The 21561-nt window shown below is 37.7% G+C and overlaps 1 protein-coding gene across 1 annotated transcript in view; it reads left to right on the top strand.

Annotated features, from left to right (window-relative positions):
- Nucleotides 1-20826, top strand: part of LOC140225120 (O-acyltransferase like protein-like) — a gene marked incomplete at its 3' end in the record, with an annotated part of 70304 nt that extends 49478 nt beyond the window's left edge. The window contains 11 exon segments of the mRNA XM_072302763.1: nt 2656-2840; nt 8438-8640; nt 15735-15824; nt 16674-16841; nt 17258-17351; nt 17709-17837; nt 18207-18372; nt 19131-19210; nt 19590-19685; nt 20072-20201; nt 20652-20826. Coding sequence (XP_072158864.1) covers nt 2656-2840; nt 8438-8640; nt 15735-15824; nt 16674-16841; nt 17258-17351; nt 17709-17837; nt 18207-18372; nt 19131-19210; nt 19590-19685; nt 20072-20201; nt 20652-20826 — 1516 coding nt within the window.
- Nucleotides 20827-21561: the final 735 nt, after the last annotated feature.

Genomic DNA, 21561 nt, shown 5'->3' with positions numbered 1-21561 from the left:
TCAACAAGAAAAAGTACTCTTGATTCAATCGGATTTTTGCTTAAATCAAGAACCAAGCCTCTTAATTGGACGTATTTCTGTCAAACGGAACTAAGCGCCAATTTGAGTTCCTTTTGAGGAATTTAGAATGCCGGATAGTGCATTCTGTCAAACGGAACTGAGCGCCATGGAAAAACATTGCGAGTATAGGACGGAATGAGCCCGACGCCCGGTTTCGCCGTCAATCCAAGCCCCCCTCTACCTTCTTCCCTCTGGCGCTTAGTTCCGTTTGGCAGAAAGACGTCCAATTTGAGCAGATTTCCTTTTGATTTAAGCAAAAATCTGATTGAATCAAGAGTATTTTTTCTTGTCGATGTTTTCAAGAGTCTGGACTCTAGATCCAATGTGTTTTTTTTCAGTGTTTCCTGAAAAATGTAAAAGTTGGATCGATTTTATGGACTTAAAATCGAAAAAAAACGAGATCGATACAGTCTTATCTTTCAATTTCTTCATGTCTGCATTGTCAGTGAACGGCTATGGGATACAGAACGCTTTGCATCGTAAAATACACCTGAATCTGATCGATAAGCAGCAACATCGGTCGTGGTAAAAATTTTAAAAAGTGTACCTGCATCGGATTTAAGATAATGTGCACAATATTTTTCTACGGAAAAAGTTAAGTGAAAATTTCAACTTCCTCCAAGTCAGGGGAATTTTTTTCCGAAATTGCTTAAATATACGAGTAACTTTTGCTTAAATAAGAGTGTGTCAACTGCGTTAATTCGCCATAAGTTTTCGATGTTTCAAAACTTCACAAGGAACACATTCTCACGATCTCTTTCGAGCATTTTTCGCAATTCATAATCCCAAAATTATCATTGTTCTTTTTCCCCATCCCAGTTTAATACGCTATTATATATTCCACATTTTACAGATTTTTCCCGTTTTTTTTTTCATCAAAATATTCCCAGCCTTTAAAGGGAACCTGTAAGCTGTACAAACCTTCGGCTCGTAAACATTAATCAAATATTCGTAACATTTCACGTCATCCCAGAAAAACCCAGTACTGACTGTCTAATATCGTAAATACTCAATATTTTTTTCAAAATTCCACGGTGTTTCAGCGTTTGAAAATTATGAAATTTGGGGATGCGCGGTTCCAGAGAATTGTTTTAAAAGTATCAATACTTTTAGGAATATCCTCTTGTAGGTAAAACTGTAAAAACTATGCTCATCGAAAATAGCGCTGAAAAGTTTTCGGAAATTGTCAGGGAAATAGGCCAAGCTATCAATACATTGAACCACTCCGCGGCTGAACATAGTCGAAATCGAATTGTACATAGTCGCGATCGAATTGTTCAGTCATTGTCATTTGTCCAGTGTCCTATGTTTCTACCCCAGCGTTAAAGTCTCCTCGTTATCAACCGTATACATGTATTGCTGGGTTATCTAGTCAGGAATCAAAAGTTTACTTGCACGGTCGCGATCGGATCGTTCATTCTCCTATGTTTCTACCCCAGCGTTAAAGTCTCCACGTTATTAACCGTATATTGCCGGGCTATCTAGCTAGGAATCAAAAGTCGACTTCGATCGGCCCCATAATCGGCCGCTAAAGGATTGCTCATTCTCTTGAGTTTTTACCCGAGCGTTAAAGTCTCCATGTTATTAACTGTTTACAATACATTCATATATTGCTAGTTATGTGGTCAGAAATCAAAAGTTCACCTGTACGGCCGCTGAAGATTTGTTCAGTCTTCTATGTTTCTACCCGAGCTTTAAAGCCTCAAATGATGTAGAATCAACCCTTTGTGTGGTGTTATAGTCATTTCATTTTCCTGTTTTCCTTTCTCGAGGCACATTATTTTCCCTGGCTATTTCATTTCGTTGTCCCTCAAAGTACACACTGGAAAACAAAAAAACCACATTGGATCTAGAGTCCAGGCTCTTAAAAACATTGACAAGAAAAAGTACTCTTGATTCAATCAGATTTAAGCTTAAATCAGAACCAAGCCTCTTAATTTGAGCGGATCTCCTTTTGATATACGCTTAAATCCGATTGAATCAAGAGTCCTTTTTCTTGTCAATGTTTTTAAGAGTCTGGACTCTAGATCCAATGTGGTTTTTTTTTCCAGTGCAGCTTCCCGAGTATTAAGCGCTCAGCCGATAGGCAGCGCTTTTTGATTTCGACTTGCCTCTGAGTACTAGTATACTAGTGCTAATGCGTTTAAATAGCGCACCAGCTCATCGATGTGTAGGCTTTTGGGGGGGGGGTCCATTTTTAAAATAAATAAAGCTGTGAAAACTGTATTCTATGCTTTTAACGTAATGCGCAGGTAGTTTCGATCGTTTGTCTATAAGAAAATTTCTTAGCGGTAGAGTAATTCTTATCGAAACTGATCGTTGAACTCAAATGAAGCCTTAAAAAAACGCGCCTGATGAGCTCAACGGTGAACTCATTTCGGGAAACAAAAATACGCGTTTACGGTTTCCTTGGTAACCTTTGTTTGCTATCAGCTGATGTTTTATTTCCATTTCCCAGCCGAGTCGACGGATGTTATACGTCCTTTCTTCACTAAATACATTTACTAACACCTGAGCGCTTTTCTAATACGACAGTATTAGAACTTTCCCGCTTGTTTTTTTTTATTTTTCTGATATTTTACTTTATGTTTACAGACACGTGCCATCCTGGTGGGCATCTGTTTACCGCATTCTTGCCTGAAGGAAGACATCGAAGTCCTCTTCAACTGGTCGGTCAAAATGGACCCCGCCGCTTACGAGCGCAGCTTTGAGCTTAAGCAAGTACGCACTCCGCAACAATATTACAACATGTTCCACGACTCCACTTTTTGGCTCCTCGCGTAAGTCCAATTATTTTTCTCTTCTTTACCGATCTCTGGCGTAATTGAGTGAGGGCGGGGGGCTGATGCCTCTTTCCCTTAGAGGGCAGAAGGGGCTTCTTGGAATTTAATGTTTTGTTATCCGTTTACCCACCCACGGACAATGAAAAACTTTACTTTTTTTCTTCTTTTTTTAAAAAATAAAATTGAAACATCTAGACAAATAACTAAAATAAACACACCGGTGTGCTTGGATAATTGGATATTTCTGTCGAAAATTTGTAATATTTTTTTAATTATAAAGTTGTGACTTCTGCAGTTTTTGACTGGATCACTCAAAAAACATGAATGGGAAGAGTGACTTACCGGCCGAGTTATGGATCATGGAGCCATAAATTATAGTTCGTGGAGCCATGCTTATAGGTTCACGACCAGTAAAGTATGGCTCAGAAAGCCATACTGTAGACGGTAAGTCACTTTGGTTAGAAATTATGGATCTCCGAGCCATTTTTTATGGGTCTCAGAGTCATACCTTTTTTTGAGTGATCCTTACTGAGTTACAAACCTGCATAATTGAAAACATATTATTTTTTTTCTTCTTTCGCACCAAAACTACTTCATCAGCAAAGGATATACATGAATAATTTTCCGTGGGGAAACTGCTGCTTTTGTTGGATGCGTTCCCCTGGACCCCCACCCCCGTGAATGTTGCACCCTAAGCATAAAAGTCTAAGAGTCGCCCTTACATCATTTGTGTTCATATGAATAATCTATTTTATCTGTGAGACAGCCTGCCTCGATAAATATGGATTATTCGTTTTGCATTTAAATGGACAAAACTCAGTGTCACCAATTTTCTGGAGTCACCATCGCCCCCATAGTTAGAGCAACCCCGGGATTTAGATTATCACCTCTTTGCGGCATCAAAGTCGAGCCATTTTCCTTGTAAAGAATTACCATGTTGTATTAAGGAGGGGGACGTTGCTTGGAATATTTGTAAAAGAAATAATCAGACCGCGTCAAGCTTAAAGGAACCAATCCACATCAGCTATTATCAAATTTAATCGGGCAATTTCATTTTTATATGAATACGGCCACCTTTCTTGTGGGGATTTTCTCCTTTATTTATCTCATATTTTCTCAATCAGGGACTCTGAAAGTATTCCCTCCAGAGAATTATAAAAATATTCGAAAAAAAATTCTGGGCGTATTTGGGGGTAAATGGTTTCCTCCTTCTCCCCCTCCTCAAAAATATCGAGCCCACATTCACGTGCAACCTTGCGTATTTAAATAGTCATGTGCAGTGTATATAAAGTTAGCCGAGAAGTTCGCGTGTTCCATATTTTAATTTTCAACGGTCAAGGTTTCCAGTCGTGGGAATTTGGACCGTGCATGACTCATTCAGACGCAGAACGATACGGCGTGTTTATGCTCAGCGCGCAATCAAATGCGACGCGGATTAAAGTTGAGGTGGTCCAATTTTACTGGCGCGTAAATAGGTGATTAAAACCTGACTCCCGGAATCCCAATTATGTCTAATAGTTTAGTTCCGATCCTAGGACCCGGCAGTGGACCGTAGAACTGCCGTGCTAAGGAAGAACATTGTATGTACATTCGAGAGTTGCCAAATTTCCCCGATTAAAACATGTATTTTTGAAAAAAAAAATGCGTATTTTTAATCAACATTTTCCGATATTCTAGATTAAATTGGGAGCAAAATTGTCGGAAAAATTTGAAGAAAAATATTCTTCATTTGCCCAGTAAATTCGTTGGTTATTAAAGGAAATATGGCAACGCCTGAAGGCTCATACGGCGTTTTTCCTTGGCATGACAGAAAAATGCTCCATCGTGTTAAGTAAGAACGCCTTATGAACACGAGAACGTTCCTAAATTGTTCCGGATTAATAATTTATTTTGGGGGGAATCTTTGAAAACTATTTTCGAAAAATGCTCGACTCGAAAGTAAAAAAAAAGGTGGGGAAAACTGTGAACTAAAACTAAAATGTTTGGTAAATGGAAAAAGTTTTTGGCGCATGTTATTTGGTTCTCAAAAACGCCCTGCAGCCAAAATTATGCAATTTTTTTTATCACTGAACGATGCAATATAGACGCTATGACACTCAGGACTCAGATACTTCTCGAAAAACAAATGAAATTGGCATTTATCTTTTCAATGTAAAAAAATAATTAAAAAATAGGTAAATAAAAATAAATAAATATGCATGAACCTAAAAAAAAATCATTTTCTCGCAACAAAGTGGAATTCTAATTTTTTCCGACTTAGGCAGTTTTTAAAGCTAGACTTGTATTTTTTTTTTTTTTTTAGATTTCCAGTTACGATAGAGTTGATTATTCGAATACAATGCTCTACAAAATTAAATTTAAAAAATGACAACGATGGCTAAGAAACAATGCCACCTATCTGCAAACTGATGATTTTGCAGGACAAAGAAGAAACTTCTCAGTTTTTTAAATTTTGTAGTTCGATTTTCAATCGTTTCTAACTCATTACAGCGTCTTTGCAGCGCTTATTCTACGCGACATTGGAAAAAACCAAGAGCATCAGCTTGCGTATTATGAATTAAAGAATGCGGCAAAGTCGCCGACTCATTTTCGTCAAAATTGTCAGTAGGCGGTACTATTCCTTAGTCCTCGACAAGTTTTCCTGAAAAGTTGTATTCTATCAAAGGGAATTTGGCAACGTATGACTGCTCTTAGGGTGTTTCTATTCACTGCTGAGCTTTGTGTTCCTCATAACACCGACCGGAGGTATTTCATAGTTGAAATGCACTATCTTCCGCCAAACTCTTATTGCTCGTAGATCTTTATCTATCGTTTCCATCTAGTTTTTATTCAACATTAATTACACCGGGAGAACATACCTGCAACTACATAGCTGGTCGTATGACTCCTTCACTTTGTTTATAAATTTAAAGTTTATTGTTGAGACGGATCAGTAGGCATCTAAAATTAGACTTCTTCTGAATTAAATTAATGTAATGTGTATTTTATCTGAAAGAATCAATGCAACATCCCTCATTTATAGCGGAAAGTTTAGGTATCATCCGAGTTCACGACGCTCGATTAAATTGATGAGAGGTTTACGTGTTTACAATTAAGTATTCTTTTCTGACCTCTCCGTTGTGCATATTTTTTCATTGAAAAGTTACTAAGGTGTCTTGGCTTGTAGCGAAAAGAATAGTTTAGGAGAGGTTCTCTTCACCAAAAATTCATCGCAGAATTTTTGTTCCTCTGCAATTTAATTTTGATGAACCTCAGAATTTAAATAATGCACATTTATGTCTATCAAAAAAATTGGTTTTCATCAAATAATCGACGTTTCAGTTTTAAAAAATTGAACATACGTGTGTTTATTTGGACTTTTTGATCTAATAAACAATAATTTGTTATCGAGAGTGCACAATGAATGCTGATTGGGATTTCCAATGAGTCTTTGCTAAAAAATGCTCAATGGCGCACAACGATGTTTTGATAAAACACACGGATTTGATTCTATCAACACGCCATTTATACCTTAAGACCCACCTCTCAATTAATATCACAACGATGTGTAGATGATTTTTTTTTTTTTTTTTTTTTTTTTTTTTTTTTTTTGGACAGATTAACGTGAAATTGTTCCCTCCAATTAATTTTGGAACTAATGCAAATTGTTCATTCTTCTTTAAAGTTTTATTGATGAATGGAAGTTTATCTATGAAATAAAAACCAAGTGCACGTAAATAAACACTGCAAAATCTGCCTACGAACTTTCAGCTCCCTTTCCATACAATGTGTTATATTTCATTCAACATTATAGCCCTCGTGATATTTCTGCGATGAAATGAGTTTTATCAATGCTTGCAACATTAAATGTAGGAAATACTTGATTCGGGTGGGCAGTGATCGGTGTCACATTTCAATATGAAAATATACATTGTTGATACATACCAGCGAATAGAATATGGTAATTTATTTATTTGTCTATTTTCCCATCTCCGTCAATATTTATTCAACTCCCTTATTAACTTACAAATGATTTTCACCTGTTCTGGGTGATTTGCCAATGACAGCGCCATCACGTTTCTTGGCGCTATTTCTACTCACTTGTCAGTAAGTGATACGTCGCACAATGGCCCGAATCGATGGGAAAGGTCGGACATGAATTTTTTTACAAGATTACAAATTTAGATGTTTATTTCGTCAAATTTTAAAGGCTGAAGTGTGATTTTTGTAAAAAGAAATTACGAGAAAACCAATGGGATCATTTTTAAGACCTCACAATTTTGTAAAGACGGGGTTATGAGCTTTTAAAGTTTCCAAAGTTTGTCCAACCTCTCCCATTGACTCGATCCTTTGTGCGTCGGTTTTATAGCTGAAGCAGGCTGTTTGTGAATTTCTTTGATACTGAAGGGTAAAGGGATGGTCATGAGAAGATTATACAAAAATCAAGTCATCAATTTTAATTTTCGAAAAATCATGAGAGCCAAAAAGCGTATTTGATCAGCATCCTTTCTATTTTCTTATACCCTACTTCTTCCTCAGTTATCACTTACAAGGCAAATAAAAAAGGTATGAAAAAATGAGCATTTTAGTTTCGATCCCTGTTTTCCCTAATATATTCTTGTGAACTCTCAGTTTTTATGCAATAGGATAAATGTATTTAACGTCGATCGATAACTGAAATCGAATCTATAGCTCAGTTCTTAATCTGCATTAGATTAAAGTAAATTTCGATTTTAACTGTGTTTTGTGGGATAAATCCAGTTGGGCCACTGAATTTATAATTGTCTAGTAGATCGAAGTAGTTAGCTAAACACAGTTTAATCGCAAAGTGTGCCGGTCAACAATGCATCACTTTCTCTAACTGTTCTATGATTCATCGCTTTGACGGATTTTACTCGGTAAACCACCTAATATCGATGATAACTCGTTAATTACAACGCATCATCAATTAGATCACCTGCGTTTAAACTTACTGCTTATGTTTTCCATGGAGGGAATATTTTGCCATGCTAAGGAAGAACGCCGTATACGAACATTCGAGAGTTGCCAAATTCTCTCGTATAAAATGTTTATTTTTGAGGAAAATTATGAATATTTTGCCTTGAAATTTTCAGACACTTTAGATCAAATTACAAACAATATTATCTGAGAAATTGGCAGAAATATATATTCAAAAATTTTCCTGAAAATTAGTGATTTGCCAGAGGGAATTTGGCAAACGCCTGAAGGCTCATACGGCGTTCTTTCTTAGCACGGCAGTATTTTCATCTGAATCATTTTAGTACACTGGAAAAAAAACACATTGGATCTAGAGTCCAGACTCTTGAAAACATTAACAAGAAAAAATTATCTTGATTCAATCGGATTTTTGCTTGAATCAAAACGAAATCCGTTTGAATTAAGAGGCTTGGTTCTTGATTTAAGCTAGATTCTGATTGAATCAAGAGTACTTTTTCTTGTCGATGTTTTTAAGAGCCTGGACTCTAGATCCAACGTGTTTTTTTCCAGTATATACAGAAATATTATGTGTTACTCAGTGATTAGTTTTGCCAATTTTCCCTGATAATAAATTTGCCGATCAAATTTCTCTTACTGGATGCCTTTTCTGATCGCAGGGTGACATGCGCCATCGTTGGACTCCTCATGATTTCAGCGACGATTTTGGACTTTTATTTGGACTCGCCTTGCTCGAACGGCTCCATGTGGAAACACAAATGCTTCGCTTACGACAACTACTCCTACGAGATCGCCAAAACTCCGCAACACACCAGCATCTTGAACGGCCAGACGTGTCAGGGTATCAAAATTGACCCGAGTGGTAAGAAGTCATTTCATGCTAATAACTACATTACGCTTTAAAACCCTCAAAAAACCCTTATCTACTACTGAGCCTGTCAAAACTGTCCCATAGGGACCCATGAGATTCCAATCGATCCCCATAGAGGGATCATGGGAACCCATTGGAGCCCACGGGTCCCTATAGGTCCAGTTACACGATCAAATTGAGCTAACAAATTGGGCCTCTCACTGGTCGCATACTCACCTCAGGTCTTTTTCCACCAATCAGAGCTTCATTTTGATGGCTCATTTTGATCGTGTAACTGAACCTTAGGGGATGAATTAAGAGGCCCTTAACGGAAATCCACGGGGCAGCCAGAGTGACCCAAGGGAACCCTCAGGGCTCCTTGATGGTTCTATCAGGCCCCTTCAGGGTTCCCCATGAGAACCTGGGCCAAATCCCAATGGGTTCCCGTGGGATAAACAGTACGATATTTCCATGGGACCGTTTTGACAGGGAAATCAAAATAAGAGATACCTCGGCCTAATAAACACTCTTTTCCTGCACCCTCATCAGAATAATCACCACAGAAAATCAGAGATACATCAGGAATTGCCAGGAAATGAGGATAATCCTAGGTCCTCTCTGTTCATACCAACCAAACGAGAACGCGGGAAGCTTAACCGCAAGAGTTAAACATGTTTTACTTTAAAGCACTCGACGTGAAGAAAGCATACCCATTATCCCTCTTTCTGCGCATCAAAAATGTAATATCGTCAGACATTGTCGACGCACTCAAAATTCCCGCCAGCCGAAGCTGCGCATGTAACAGTCCACTTCAAAAAGATCAAGGGGAAAAAACGGATAAACCCAACCGCTTCGTTCATTAAAATGGACATATTTATGCTAAAATGGCCTACGGGCATAGGGTTTCCGTGCAACATAGTATCTTTTAGCATAAATGCGTTCAGATGAACGATGAGTTCCGCATGCTTCACTCTTTGTAACCGTTGAACGCCCGATCCTCGCCAGCAGTCAAGCACTGAACCCGCGAACCGAAGACGTCCAGATAACCTTGGATTCTACTGGCGCTTGCTAGGAATGGAAACAAAACGGTCGGATTTTTTCGAACGGATTTGCATATATCTCGCTGAATTTTCGAAAAGTTATTGCCATCGCATGGCAAATCAAAACAAAATACCGAGGCGTGCTTTTCCCGCAACTGGTGGAGGTGATGAGCACTTGCTCTGAAAGACGCGCGCGGAAATAACAGATTGATCTTCGGAGAGTGATGAGCTTTCGTCAGTTATACTAATGAAATCATCTCAGATTCATCGATTTTTCCGTGAGATTTGGCTTTTTACGTAATTTAATTTGAAATTATGATGTATACCCACCTTTTTCGTGTTTGTGAAAAAGCTTGCTATGTTTCGAAATGGTAACGTATCGATGTCCCGCAGGACAAAGTTTACGCACATCTTCAAAACTTGGCGCTGAGAAAAATTAAGGAATCAAACGTAATTTGGCAGTTTAAGGCGGAAATTAATTGAAATTTAGGAGAAAAATGGGAATGTTGCCGTGCTAAGGAAGAACGCCGTATGAATATTTGAGAGTTGCCAAATTTTCCTTGTTATCAGATGTATTTTTGACGAAACTTATGCATGGTTTTCCTTGAAATTTTCAGATATTTTAGATTAAATTGCGTACAAAAGTCTGTGAAAATTTTGGGGAAAAGCATTCACAATTTTCTCAGTGAAATTCGGTTTTCATCGAAGAAAATTTGACAACGTCTAAAAGCTCATACGGTGTTCTTCCTCAGCACGTCAGAATGGAGGGCATTAATCAATTTTCTCGGCGGTTTACGACCTGTTCAGCACGGATTGAAAACAAGAGAAAAAGAGAAGGGGAAAACAAACTGTAGCCTGTTACAGTCAAGTGTTTAAAGAATCAAATTAAGAACTAATTTATCCACCCCTTAGCCACTACCCCTATCAGTCATAGACTATTTTTTTCCACCCTGACGGTCTGCGTGCTTGCTTTGCCGGAGAATAAGTCAATAGATAAATGAATTCTTCCCGATTGTGCTTTTCTCTCGAGAAAACCGCGACAAGTCGTCGCCTACCTGACATACGGGCGTAACTACACTCTGCGATGAACCCTGTCTTCCATACAATTCAACGCTTTTCCGGGCTCATCTCAATGTGTAGTTTCGCTATTATGCTAGCCAAGCGACGAAGTGAGAGAGACCCCCCAATTTTAAAAATCAGGTTTTAATATCAGGAATAAGAAGGGAATTTTCAGGGAATGAAAAAATTCCAGATTTATAGGCACTATCATTATACTCCGATAAACAACACATGCAAAAGTCCTTTACCAGACCGTTCATCAGACATTCTACTTTATGTCCTAACGTTGATGCGTAAGTAGGAAACATCTTTTTGTCCTGGAATGCAGTATCGCAACCGTATCATCACGATCGTTTCTTCGTTGCGGCTGCCTCTTTCGCATCAAGGCCTTTTCTCCCAACATGCTCCAACACCCTGAGTTATGGTTTTCGCGAGGACTCGCCGAGGAACACTGCCGTGCTTAGGAAGAACGCCGTCAGAACATTCGAGAGTTGCCAAATTTCCCTTGATGTCAGATGTATTTTTGACGAAATATATGCATATTTGTCCTTGAAATGTTCAGATATTTTAGATTAAGTTGCGTACAAAAGTCTGTGAAAATTTGGAAAGAAACATTCACAATTTTCCCAGTAAATTCGGTTTTCATCAAAGGAATTTTGTCAACGTCTGAAAGCTCATACCAGGGTTGCCACAGTCAGGGAAAACAGGGAAATATCAGGGAATTTATAAAAGTCAGGGAAAACCTGGAAAGGTCAGGGAAAATGACGAAAATGTCACGGAAAAATCCTTGAGTCACCATTATTTGCTTTCAAAGAAGGGTTTGAAGTTTCGAACAATACATTTTCCTGAAAATTATCTTCAATTATGTCGTTTTCACCATCTGGCATATCTTCAATGGAGATGTTGCATGTGTGAGGAATTTGCGATTTGACTGTTGATTCTTATGTAAAAGTTCGCGAGAAACACGATGGTGCCACTGGTTTCCTTTGAAATCAACTCCCAAGCTCAAAAAAGCTCTCAAATTGAGGCCAAAATGGAGGGGATATCCCACGCTATCCTGAGAGTCCACGTCTACATCAAGACAAACTCTCCATGCAAAGATAGGGAGCAAATACATGACAGGGTTGCCGTGTTTTCAGTTTTGGGAGTCCCAAATAAAGTGGCAACCCTGCTAATGTATTTGCTCCCTATCTTTGCATGGAGAGTTTGTCTTGATGTAGAGGTGGACTCTCAGGATAGCGAGGGAAATCCCCTCCATTTTGGCCTCAACTTGAGAGCTTTTTTTGAGCTTGGGAGATGATTTCAGAGAAAACCAGTGGCACCATCGTGTTTCTCGCGAACTTCTACATAAGAATCAACAGTCAAATCGCAAATTCCTCACACATGCAACATCTCCATTATGTCGTTTTCACCATCTGCATACTTCAATTGTCAGGGAATTTTACCTTCTAAACTCTGTGGCAACCCTGTACGGCGTTCTTCCTTAGCACGGCAGAACACTTCTCCGGTTTCAGGAAAAATATAACATCGGACGACGTCACACGTTAAGGTGTCCCGAATCGTTTTGGAACCGGGGTATTACCGTACACTCCGAGTGACGCAACAGCAAATGCCTGCACTGAAAAGGATGATAATTACGATCTTGGACGGGCCCGCCGCAGAGCCAGCGGTTAATCACGTTTCTGGGGTCGTGTGCCTGAGCCTGCCTTCTTCAAGTTCACGGTCAGGCGCCTCCGTAACCCGCGTAAACTCTAATCAAATCGTCGCCTATCACGATACCAGGGTTGCCGTTTTCTTTCTCTCTCATTCGTCGGGATCTTATCCGTATCAAAATGAGTCTGAAACAATTTAAATCAATAAAAATGGACTTGCGGGCTGAATGTTAGAATCGGTAGACAAAGCTATAGACAAAGAAGACAACATAGATATGGAGGGATCTCATTGGTGGAAGCGAGTGGTTGTAATGGACAATGGATGGCACTGGTGGCAGGTAATGGACGAACTATAACGACAACCCACGGGAGACCCGAAAGTCCATAATGGACCCCTAGACAAGGTACGGATTTCAGCATTCTGATACATGTTTCATAATTAAAATTTTACGTTGAACACGATGCGCAATACAAAAATTACCGAAATTAACTCCTTACGAAGTTATTTAATGTTTCTTGATGCGTGAATTCAAACCACCCGCTCATGAAAACTTAATGCTCTACGTGATTCACATCGCGCGCTAAACGTTATCATGACAGTCTCTGCGATATAAAAATCTGGCCACCTCAATCTTGACGCTTTGGCTCAGCTGTAGCAAATTGCTTATAGTTTGAACAACACATTATGGGAAATGAACATCAGAACATCGCTCGATTGAGAAGCTTGCTGAATGCGCGATTTGACTCACGTAGAGCTTTGAGTTTCTTGTGAGCGGGCAATTCAAATTCCTCGTAACCAATGTGAAATAAAAACGTTAATATCTTCGTTATGAGTTGGTTTTATTAATTTTCATTGCGCGAGTCGTGTTCTACGAGAAATTCCGGTTAAGAAACATGTATCAGATTGCTTAAATTCGTACCTTGTCTAGTGGTCCATTTTCTTCCTTGGTCTACAAGAACCACCCATTTCAACCAATAGGATCGCTTTATACTTCCTATGTCCTATGTCATCTTTTTCTATTGCTTTGTCTATCAATTTCAACAATCAGCTCGCAGGACCACGCAACAGAAAACAAAATAAATTAAACACCTCAAAATATTCTTCTTATCAAAATCTTACGTAAAATACAACTGACGCACTTCAACTTTTCGAATCTATCTCATCTGTTATAAAATCAAGATTTTTGTCTACGTTTATTGAAGCCCGAGTTACACGCTGAATATGGGAAGTGAATTTGGCTCGAATTTGGATTGGGCATCGATGGAGATCGGAACCAAGCAGTTATCAGTTTGTCTGATAACTATTCGAATTTTAACACAAATCTGGATAAAAATAAATCGAATTTACGAAATTTCAGCTGTTGAGTGATGGCTGTTCACTCCAATATGTCCGCAATACGGAACGAACACATGGAAATCGAACAAGGGAAAGGACGCGCGTTGACGACGGCGCAGAGATACAACTATACGTACTTGATGGATGTCCGTGTTGCATCTACAAAATTGAAGGCGCGATGGCGTGAGACGTGAAGCAGCACTGCTCCGCTCTGTGCTTGAGTTTTCGCGCAGACACAGGAGGAAAGTTAGAGAACAAGACCCAAATTCGTCTCCTTTATCTTTAGCTGTGTTGAAACTTGATCAACACATCGACCATCTATTTTGCATCCAAGTCGAAGAAATCAACCAACAGAGTCCGATCAGAGAGAACTCTGCTCTAATTTCAATTTTCGTCGGTCTATTTCAATGTTCCTTATAGTTACGAACATTAAAGGGATTTGACAACTCTGGTTTGAGGAATTCTGCGATCAGTGGCAAAATTAACAAATTCGGCTAAAATTGCGAAATAATAGCTGATTGTCTCAGATGTAGATTTGCACGACTTGCGGTTAAATGGTCGCATGCCTTTACAATTTACCTATTTAATTTTCCCCGTTGTCGCTAATGGTGTTGAACAACTTCACGTAATCAACGCCTCCAAGGGTTGATGAAATCTCTCATCTCTGCAGGATGCGATCGTCACTCTTGCAAAATCTTTTTCAATCTCGTTTGTTCTAGATTCGCAATCTTAATCCATCCATTTCAAAATCGCGGAAATTCAATCAAAACTGATTGTCATCTGACAAGCACATAAAGGAATCATAACTCCACCAGTGCTCCTGTCTGATTTCAGGTTCAACCTAAATGTAAAATCTAAATGACAATACTTTTGCATCAAGAATTTCTTCGGCCTTAGTAACAATGCATTGAAAATGGTAACAATGTTGTATGTTACAAGACCGAAATAACCGTTACATCCAAGATAATTGTAATTTAGATTAGGAATGTAGCGTGGGCTTGAAATTAGACGTGACATTGTAAGAGGTACGATTCTTTCTATTTCTGGAACACTTGGACCGCGTTCAGCAGAAAGGAACCAAGCCACATCAGCTATTGCCAAATTTAACTGTGCAATTTGATTTTTAACAAGAGAACTTTTATGCGGATTCTTTTCAAAATTTTAAGGATTTGCTTCGCAATATGCAGAAAATTCACTGAAATGTGCGCAAAAATCTGCACAATCGTATTCATGTAAAAAATTAAATTGCCCAATTAAATTTGGCAACAGCTGATATGGCTTGGTTTCTTTCTGCTTAACGCGGTCCTTTGGATGTGCCATCGGTACTCGATTCCCATAAAGTTTACTTGAAGCCATTGGATAATCGAGATCGCTAAGCTAAAACTAAATTACAAGAAGCTTTTACTTTTTCACAGTAGGAAAAATACAAGATCCCTGTCCTACCTTCTCTTATTTGTTTCCAATTACGACCGTTTAGTCTCAAAAAGTCTACTTTGTTTATGTTTGGTTTCTGCTCGACTTTCGCTCCCTCTTACCTATCCTACCTCGTCCGCTCCATCCTCTCCATCAAAGAAACGAGCTCGAGCGCTTGTTTGCGTATGGTTGTGAAGTGCCTTCAATTCCGAGCGATGCCATCAGTTACCACTGCTTGCCGAGAAGCATCCAGCAGATTTGAAGGCACTTTTTACTGTTGATATCATACGAACGTTTTCAGTGTTGGCTGTTGGCTCATGAAGCCTGAACGAATTAGTTGCCTTAATAGGGCTGATCGTACTAGTTAAATGTTGTATAAAGTTGCAATAAATTAAGATCAGGATTTAGTTAAAAAGTAACGTAAAGTTTTAAGATCGAAAGTGCCGTGCAGATTTCTTCAACTATGGCCACTGTGAAATGGTAGCTTACTACTGGATTTCATCGCATCAACCAACTATTTTGTGACTTTAAAAGGCTACAAATGCTTTTTCTATCCCAAGAGTCTACTAATTAAAGTAACCATCATGTAAATTTTGATTTTTACAGATGCCAACTTGAAGACAGATGCTCAAACACCTCTGCCTGCCATTGAGAAAAATATTATCTTGGTGGATAATGGTGGATTCAAAGTTCCAGGTAAATAATACCAGTTTCTATATCACACTTTCGACTCACTTGCTTGTACAAGTGAATCAACTGAGTTACCTACCCACGCCTTGCGAATCTCATTCCTATGATGGACTCTGCATTTTTGGTTCAAGGCACTTAGTAGTTTTTGGTGCTGTGCTCTGATTTTCTATCATTTTTTATTTCAATGAATTCAATTATACAAAATAAAAGAAATAGAAAAAAACCGAATATGATCTTAATGATCATAATATAAGGTGGAACAAAAAAACTTGACCCAGCAAAAACAGTTTTCCTCCTGTGTCACTAATATTATCAGATTTCATGAGAGAAATAAATAATTTTTCAGTGCAGGATCAAGAGTTTTACAGTCGATCACTACACTATTTCTTTTGTTTATCTACTTATTTTTTCGTAGAAAAACTCTTTCTCTGTGTCATATCTATGATTTTTCCCAGTTATTATTAGATGACTGTTTGCAAAATTACAAGCGGAGAAAAACACAGACCTTGATTTAATTTAGTGAATTAAAACACTCATTATTTCTGCCAGGAGATTCCTCCTCCTCTATTTTTAATTTGGGTGATCATTCAAAATTTCACCTTTTGAAGATATTTTGAAACAATTATATATTAATTATTTTGAGCAAGTATTTCTGTACATAATTGTTTGGATCAATTGAATTTGATTTGCACTGTACCATTATTACACCAATGACATTTCTTCAAACGTAATTTTTTCGAGCCTGCTGTGTCTTGGTCATTTCTCAGTAGGTTGTTATCCTAAGACAGTTGCAAAATGTTTTTTTTGCACTTTTATCTTTTTCCTTGAGTGTACTAAATGTAATTCTCTCTTCAGAAATCGTGACAGATATTCTTCTGGCATTTTCCGTGCGACGAAACATGGCTCAAATCTGCGACAAGAAGGTTGATATCGACACGCTGCCTACAGTGCATGGTTTGAGGGCAATCAACATGGCTTGGGTGATTCTTGGTCACACTTGCATCATAGCTTTCAAGTACTCTGGTAAATATTCAATCACTATTTTCTAGCTCTTGCAACAAAATGTTGAACATGCATGTCCCTATTTCTTTTACAAGAATGCTTCATTCAAACTCCTAGGGAAAACTGTCCAGACAGTCAACCCGTGAGAACAAGTGAAAGCTAAGTACCCCATTTCTAGAATTGCAACATGCAGGATTCAAGCCCTAGATATATAAGAAGCAATGTAGCATAAGACATTAGTTTAAAAAAATTCTGAATGCAAAAATTTTGGTGACTTTTATTTCACTTTATCAAATATTGATCAACTTCTTATTAATACTAAAAAAAATTAAATTTTCAGAACTTTAAAAATTTCATATGTGATAATGACATTATTGCTCTTTATAACTACCCCTCTTATCAAATCTTTTAACTTACGTATTTATCTATTTTTACAGATAATATGGAGTACAAGAGGATGATTGAAAAAGAATTTCTCTTCCAGGCCATCAACAATGCTGCGTTCGCTGTTGACTCTTTCTTCTTCATCAGGTTTGTCAGAGAATTATTTTGAAAATCCATGTTTCTCACTCCCTTAGTATGGGTGTATTCTCTCTGAATCCCCTTTTTTTTAGTGCACATCTGACCGTCTGTAAAAAAGAGAGAGTTGTTTCAGTTTAGAGTGTTGGATCACGTCATGTCTATCTATAAGAGAATCTATGTAGAATACACAGCTCTAATAAATAATTCAACATGAACACAATAATTCACATTTTACTTCCGTTCTATTATTGATCCTCACATTTTCTTTCATTTTGTTGTCTTGCATGACTTCATATTTTAGATCTTCCATTTGCCTCCAATATTCAGATTTCAAATTATTTATGGATTAAATCTTTTTATTTCCAGTGGCTTGTTGGTTTCATTCCTCTACTTCCGAACAACTGCAAGAATGGATGTCACTAAAATCACCAAGACAACAGGCATCAAGTCTAATTGTTTAGAATTTGTGGGTCTCTTAATATATCGCTTTGGAAGGTAACTAATTTTTCAAAGGCTCCAAGTCTTCAATTTTATTTTCTCTTGTACCAAGATAATCCTCTAAAACGTATGTATTGAAAATTAATAGGTATCTGAAATTAAGATGTCAGAATCTATGTTTTTTCAAAAATTAACGAAGTGTGATCTAAAGTACCTAGATTTCTTAAGTGCTTATGAGTGCCTCAAATGAAGAAATGAGCTGCATTTCTGAAATCCATACAAGCATCTTTCTTGAAGCATACATGTTTGAGTGGCTCTTTTACATCTGCACTCTGGTACTCAATGACTTGTATCTAATGTAAAATTTCACTCACAAACAAAAGAATACAATGTTAATGCCTTTTTATCATATTTTTTTCTCATCAGGTTAACTACTCCTTACTTCTTCATGATCGGAGTTGTAGAGGTGGCCATGAAGTGGTTCTATTACAACTCAGTATTTGAAGTTCCAGCCGATGACCATGTAAACTGCCCCAATTATTGGTGGCGAAACATTCTGTACATAAACACTCTTTTCCCTGTCAAGGATATGGTAAGTATAATTGCATTCTAAACATTTCAACAGTGAAACTCCCAAACAACGCAGCTTGGTTTGCAACTTTGCAGACTTCCTGTCATACTTATAATGTAGAATTACTCAACGTCAATTTTTGAAAACTTCCTTGATTTTTATTTTCTGTGCAAAGCAAATGCTCAAGAAACTTCAAGGAAGTATGTTGATTTGTTCTTCTTTGAAAGAATAAAATAGTAGGGGAGATTTCTAGGCATTGTGAAGGAGGTACGTGGTTTGAAAGTTTCGCCATTGAAATTTGTCTGGAAGTATGGAAGTAAGAATTTATCCTGAAAATTTGTGGAGTGAAAATTATAACACTTGTGCCCAGTTATATTGTGCTAAAAGATTGCAAGAAAACCTCCAATATGAGAGTCTTGCAACCAGCCAGGCAGCCAAGAATGCTAAAATGAATTCGAGCCATTCAGCTCTGCCAAGAATTAAATACCCAAACCTGCCTCTTTTCTCGCTTACGTGTTACAACATTTCTCAATTTCTTCTTTGGCCAAAAAAAAAGAAAAAAGAAGAAGAAAAAGAAGGCATGTGAAATTGGTTGAATCATAGCAGATTATTGGCAATTACTACACATTTTTGCAAACAAGGGTCCTTGAAAACTACATTTTGTCGTAATATTCTTATTACCTGAAACAAAATTGCAGTGAACCAATACATTTGTTACAAAAATGCTGAATTGAAAAATTGTAAAACCCGTTGACCAAGTATTCTTTTGCTTTTTTCAGTGTATGATTTGGAGTTGGTACTTAGCAAACGACACCCAATTTTACATTATTGGAGTTATACTTTTGATTGTGGCAGTTAAGTAAGTGAAAGTCATTAGAATTTTGAGCTAATTTTATCCTTCACATTCTGAAATTATACGAGAACTTTCCTCTCATTTTATATCATACTCTCACAATTAGTAGTAGTAGTATTTCTCTCTGTGGTTTTCAATGCAGTACTACAAATTTTGATTATGTCTTAGATACCTATTGCATTCAGCAAAACTTGTGTGCATTCCAATCATTTTTAAAAAAAAAAACTCAGGCGCCAAAAACTAGTAAAAGTTCCTTTTTTCACCCATCATGATGCCCACCATGCCAGTGCTCTGGCGTTTTAGGTTTAAGCGCCAACAGATACATAAATGATCAAATAATTACTTAAATATTTCTATGTTTCACTTTTTCATTATTTGATTGCAGACGATTCCGCATAGCCGCAGTTGTTATGACTTTCTTCCTGGTAACATCCTGGTTTGTTACAGGTTTTATTGCCTACACTAACAAACACATTCCAAAGTAAGTCCTGGCACCCATGACTTTCGTTTCATCTTTTCCATAAATCTATGTGTTTTATTGTCCACGTACAAAGGAACCCTAGTAATTACTATGCAGGAAGCAAAGCAAACATACGCATTTCTCACAATGTGTTCAGATTTTTTTTAAAAAAAAAAAAAAATATTTAAAAATTTATGTATGTACTGATATAGTTTATATACTGCTGTTGCAATTGTTGCAACGTGTTTTGGCCATCCACTGTTCCAACCTTCATCGGTGCCAAAAAAATAATTTATCATGAAATAAAACCATAATGTTCAATCATAAAAAATGCCATTTATATTCACATGTGTTTTACACTTCATTATATTGAGCCATATTTCTCATCCTGCTTTTAATATTTACAGCGTTGATGATCCTTTGGCTCTGTTTGACAAAATTTATGACAAGCCTTGGACCCGTTTTGGCCCATACATGGTTGGCATGTCTGTTGGATGGATTTTATTCAAAACTGATTGTTCTATAAAATTCTCAAAGGTAAGAACATCTGAAAAATTGTATTTTTATAAAAATGTATTGTTATTTAGTATTTAGAGCGCAAACCAGCAATATATGCATTCGTCTGTATTATTCAAACAAATTTTTGTTCATCCCATATCTGTGACAATCTAACATACCGCACAAAAGTTTTGATGATTTAAATCTGATTTTCAGATAGATGGATGGTTTTATTAATACATTGTGGCTTGGTGATCTCTGCATTTATCAAACTCATTAGCTTGTCATCTGTGATCTATGTATTTGAATGATTTTTATGCCTCCAATGTTGAAAAATTACATTTTTTTAATACATACATAAAGTTGCTTTCACAGCGCAGCCTTGCGCTCTGTGACTCCCAATCGCTATTGCCTCCTATCCCCCTAGAGATCATCAGGCAGTTGGCACCTCCTTGTTGGCTTTTTATAATACTTTTATCAAATTTTCAGAGAGCATCAATTTGTGGCTGGACCGCTTCAACTCTGGGCTTACTTGGACTTCTTGTTGGTCTTTACGGACAGGATCTCCATCCAGTGACCGCCGCTTCATATTCTGCCCTCAGTCATTCGCTGTGGGCACTTTGTCTTGCTTGGATTGTCATTGCGTGTTCAACCGGAAAAGGAGGTGAGTAAATTAGATGCGAGTCGTAAGTTCAGTTCATTTGATAACCTTGCTGGTATTATGGTCTTTTTTAGTGGCTGTGTAATAACTAAGCCTCATTTTAGCCTTTCTGTTTCTAAATTTAATCTCACTATTTTTTAATTAAAAGCGTGTTCTTCAATTTGGCATATGAATAGAAGCAGCTAGGTATCTGGACATACGCAAAATTATCCTATGATTCCAAGCGTTCATTCAAGTATGAACCCAATGATCATATTGTTTCCTTTTGCCGTTCCTCTTCTTCCTGTTCCTTCCCTCTCCAGAGGGAAATCGTATGAAAGATTCGAATTTGTGTGTGTGCATAGCAATTAACGTTTTCTGTTTAGTTGATTTGCCCACATGAGCAATGGCACACTCAGCACCTTTGTTTGCATTAAACTGGAAACCTCCACCAACAAAGTAATAGGCTTTTTCTGAGGAAAAGAAAAGAGAAAAAAACCTCTATGACTTTTTGCTTTGCTCAGAATATTTTGTTTTTAAATTTAGCTTCAATTCGATCTCCATATTTTGTTGCCCCCCAGTGGAGTAGTGGCCGCAGCGCTGGCTCTATGATCTGGATGTCCCGGGTTTGATTCCCAGCCACACGATGCAAGTTTAATAATCTGGAAAAACGGTTGCATGGGGATGGTTGTACAGTAAGGACTGAAGAGAGATTCGGCCTTAACTGGAACAGAGCTTGATTACCTCTTGTAGGGTACC

This window comes from Bemisia tabaci, chromosome 7 (genome assembly GCF_918797505.1).
Source record: "Bemisia tabaci chromosome 7, PGI_BMITA_v3".
Classification (NCBI taxonomy): domain Eukaryota; kingdom Metazoa; phylum Arthropoda; class Insecta; order Hemiptera; family Aleyrodidae; genus Bemisia; species Bemisia tabaci.
The sequence above is the reverse complement of the archived record's forward strand: the minus strand, read 5'-3'. Positions and strand labels throughout refer to the sequence as shown.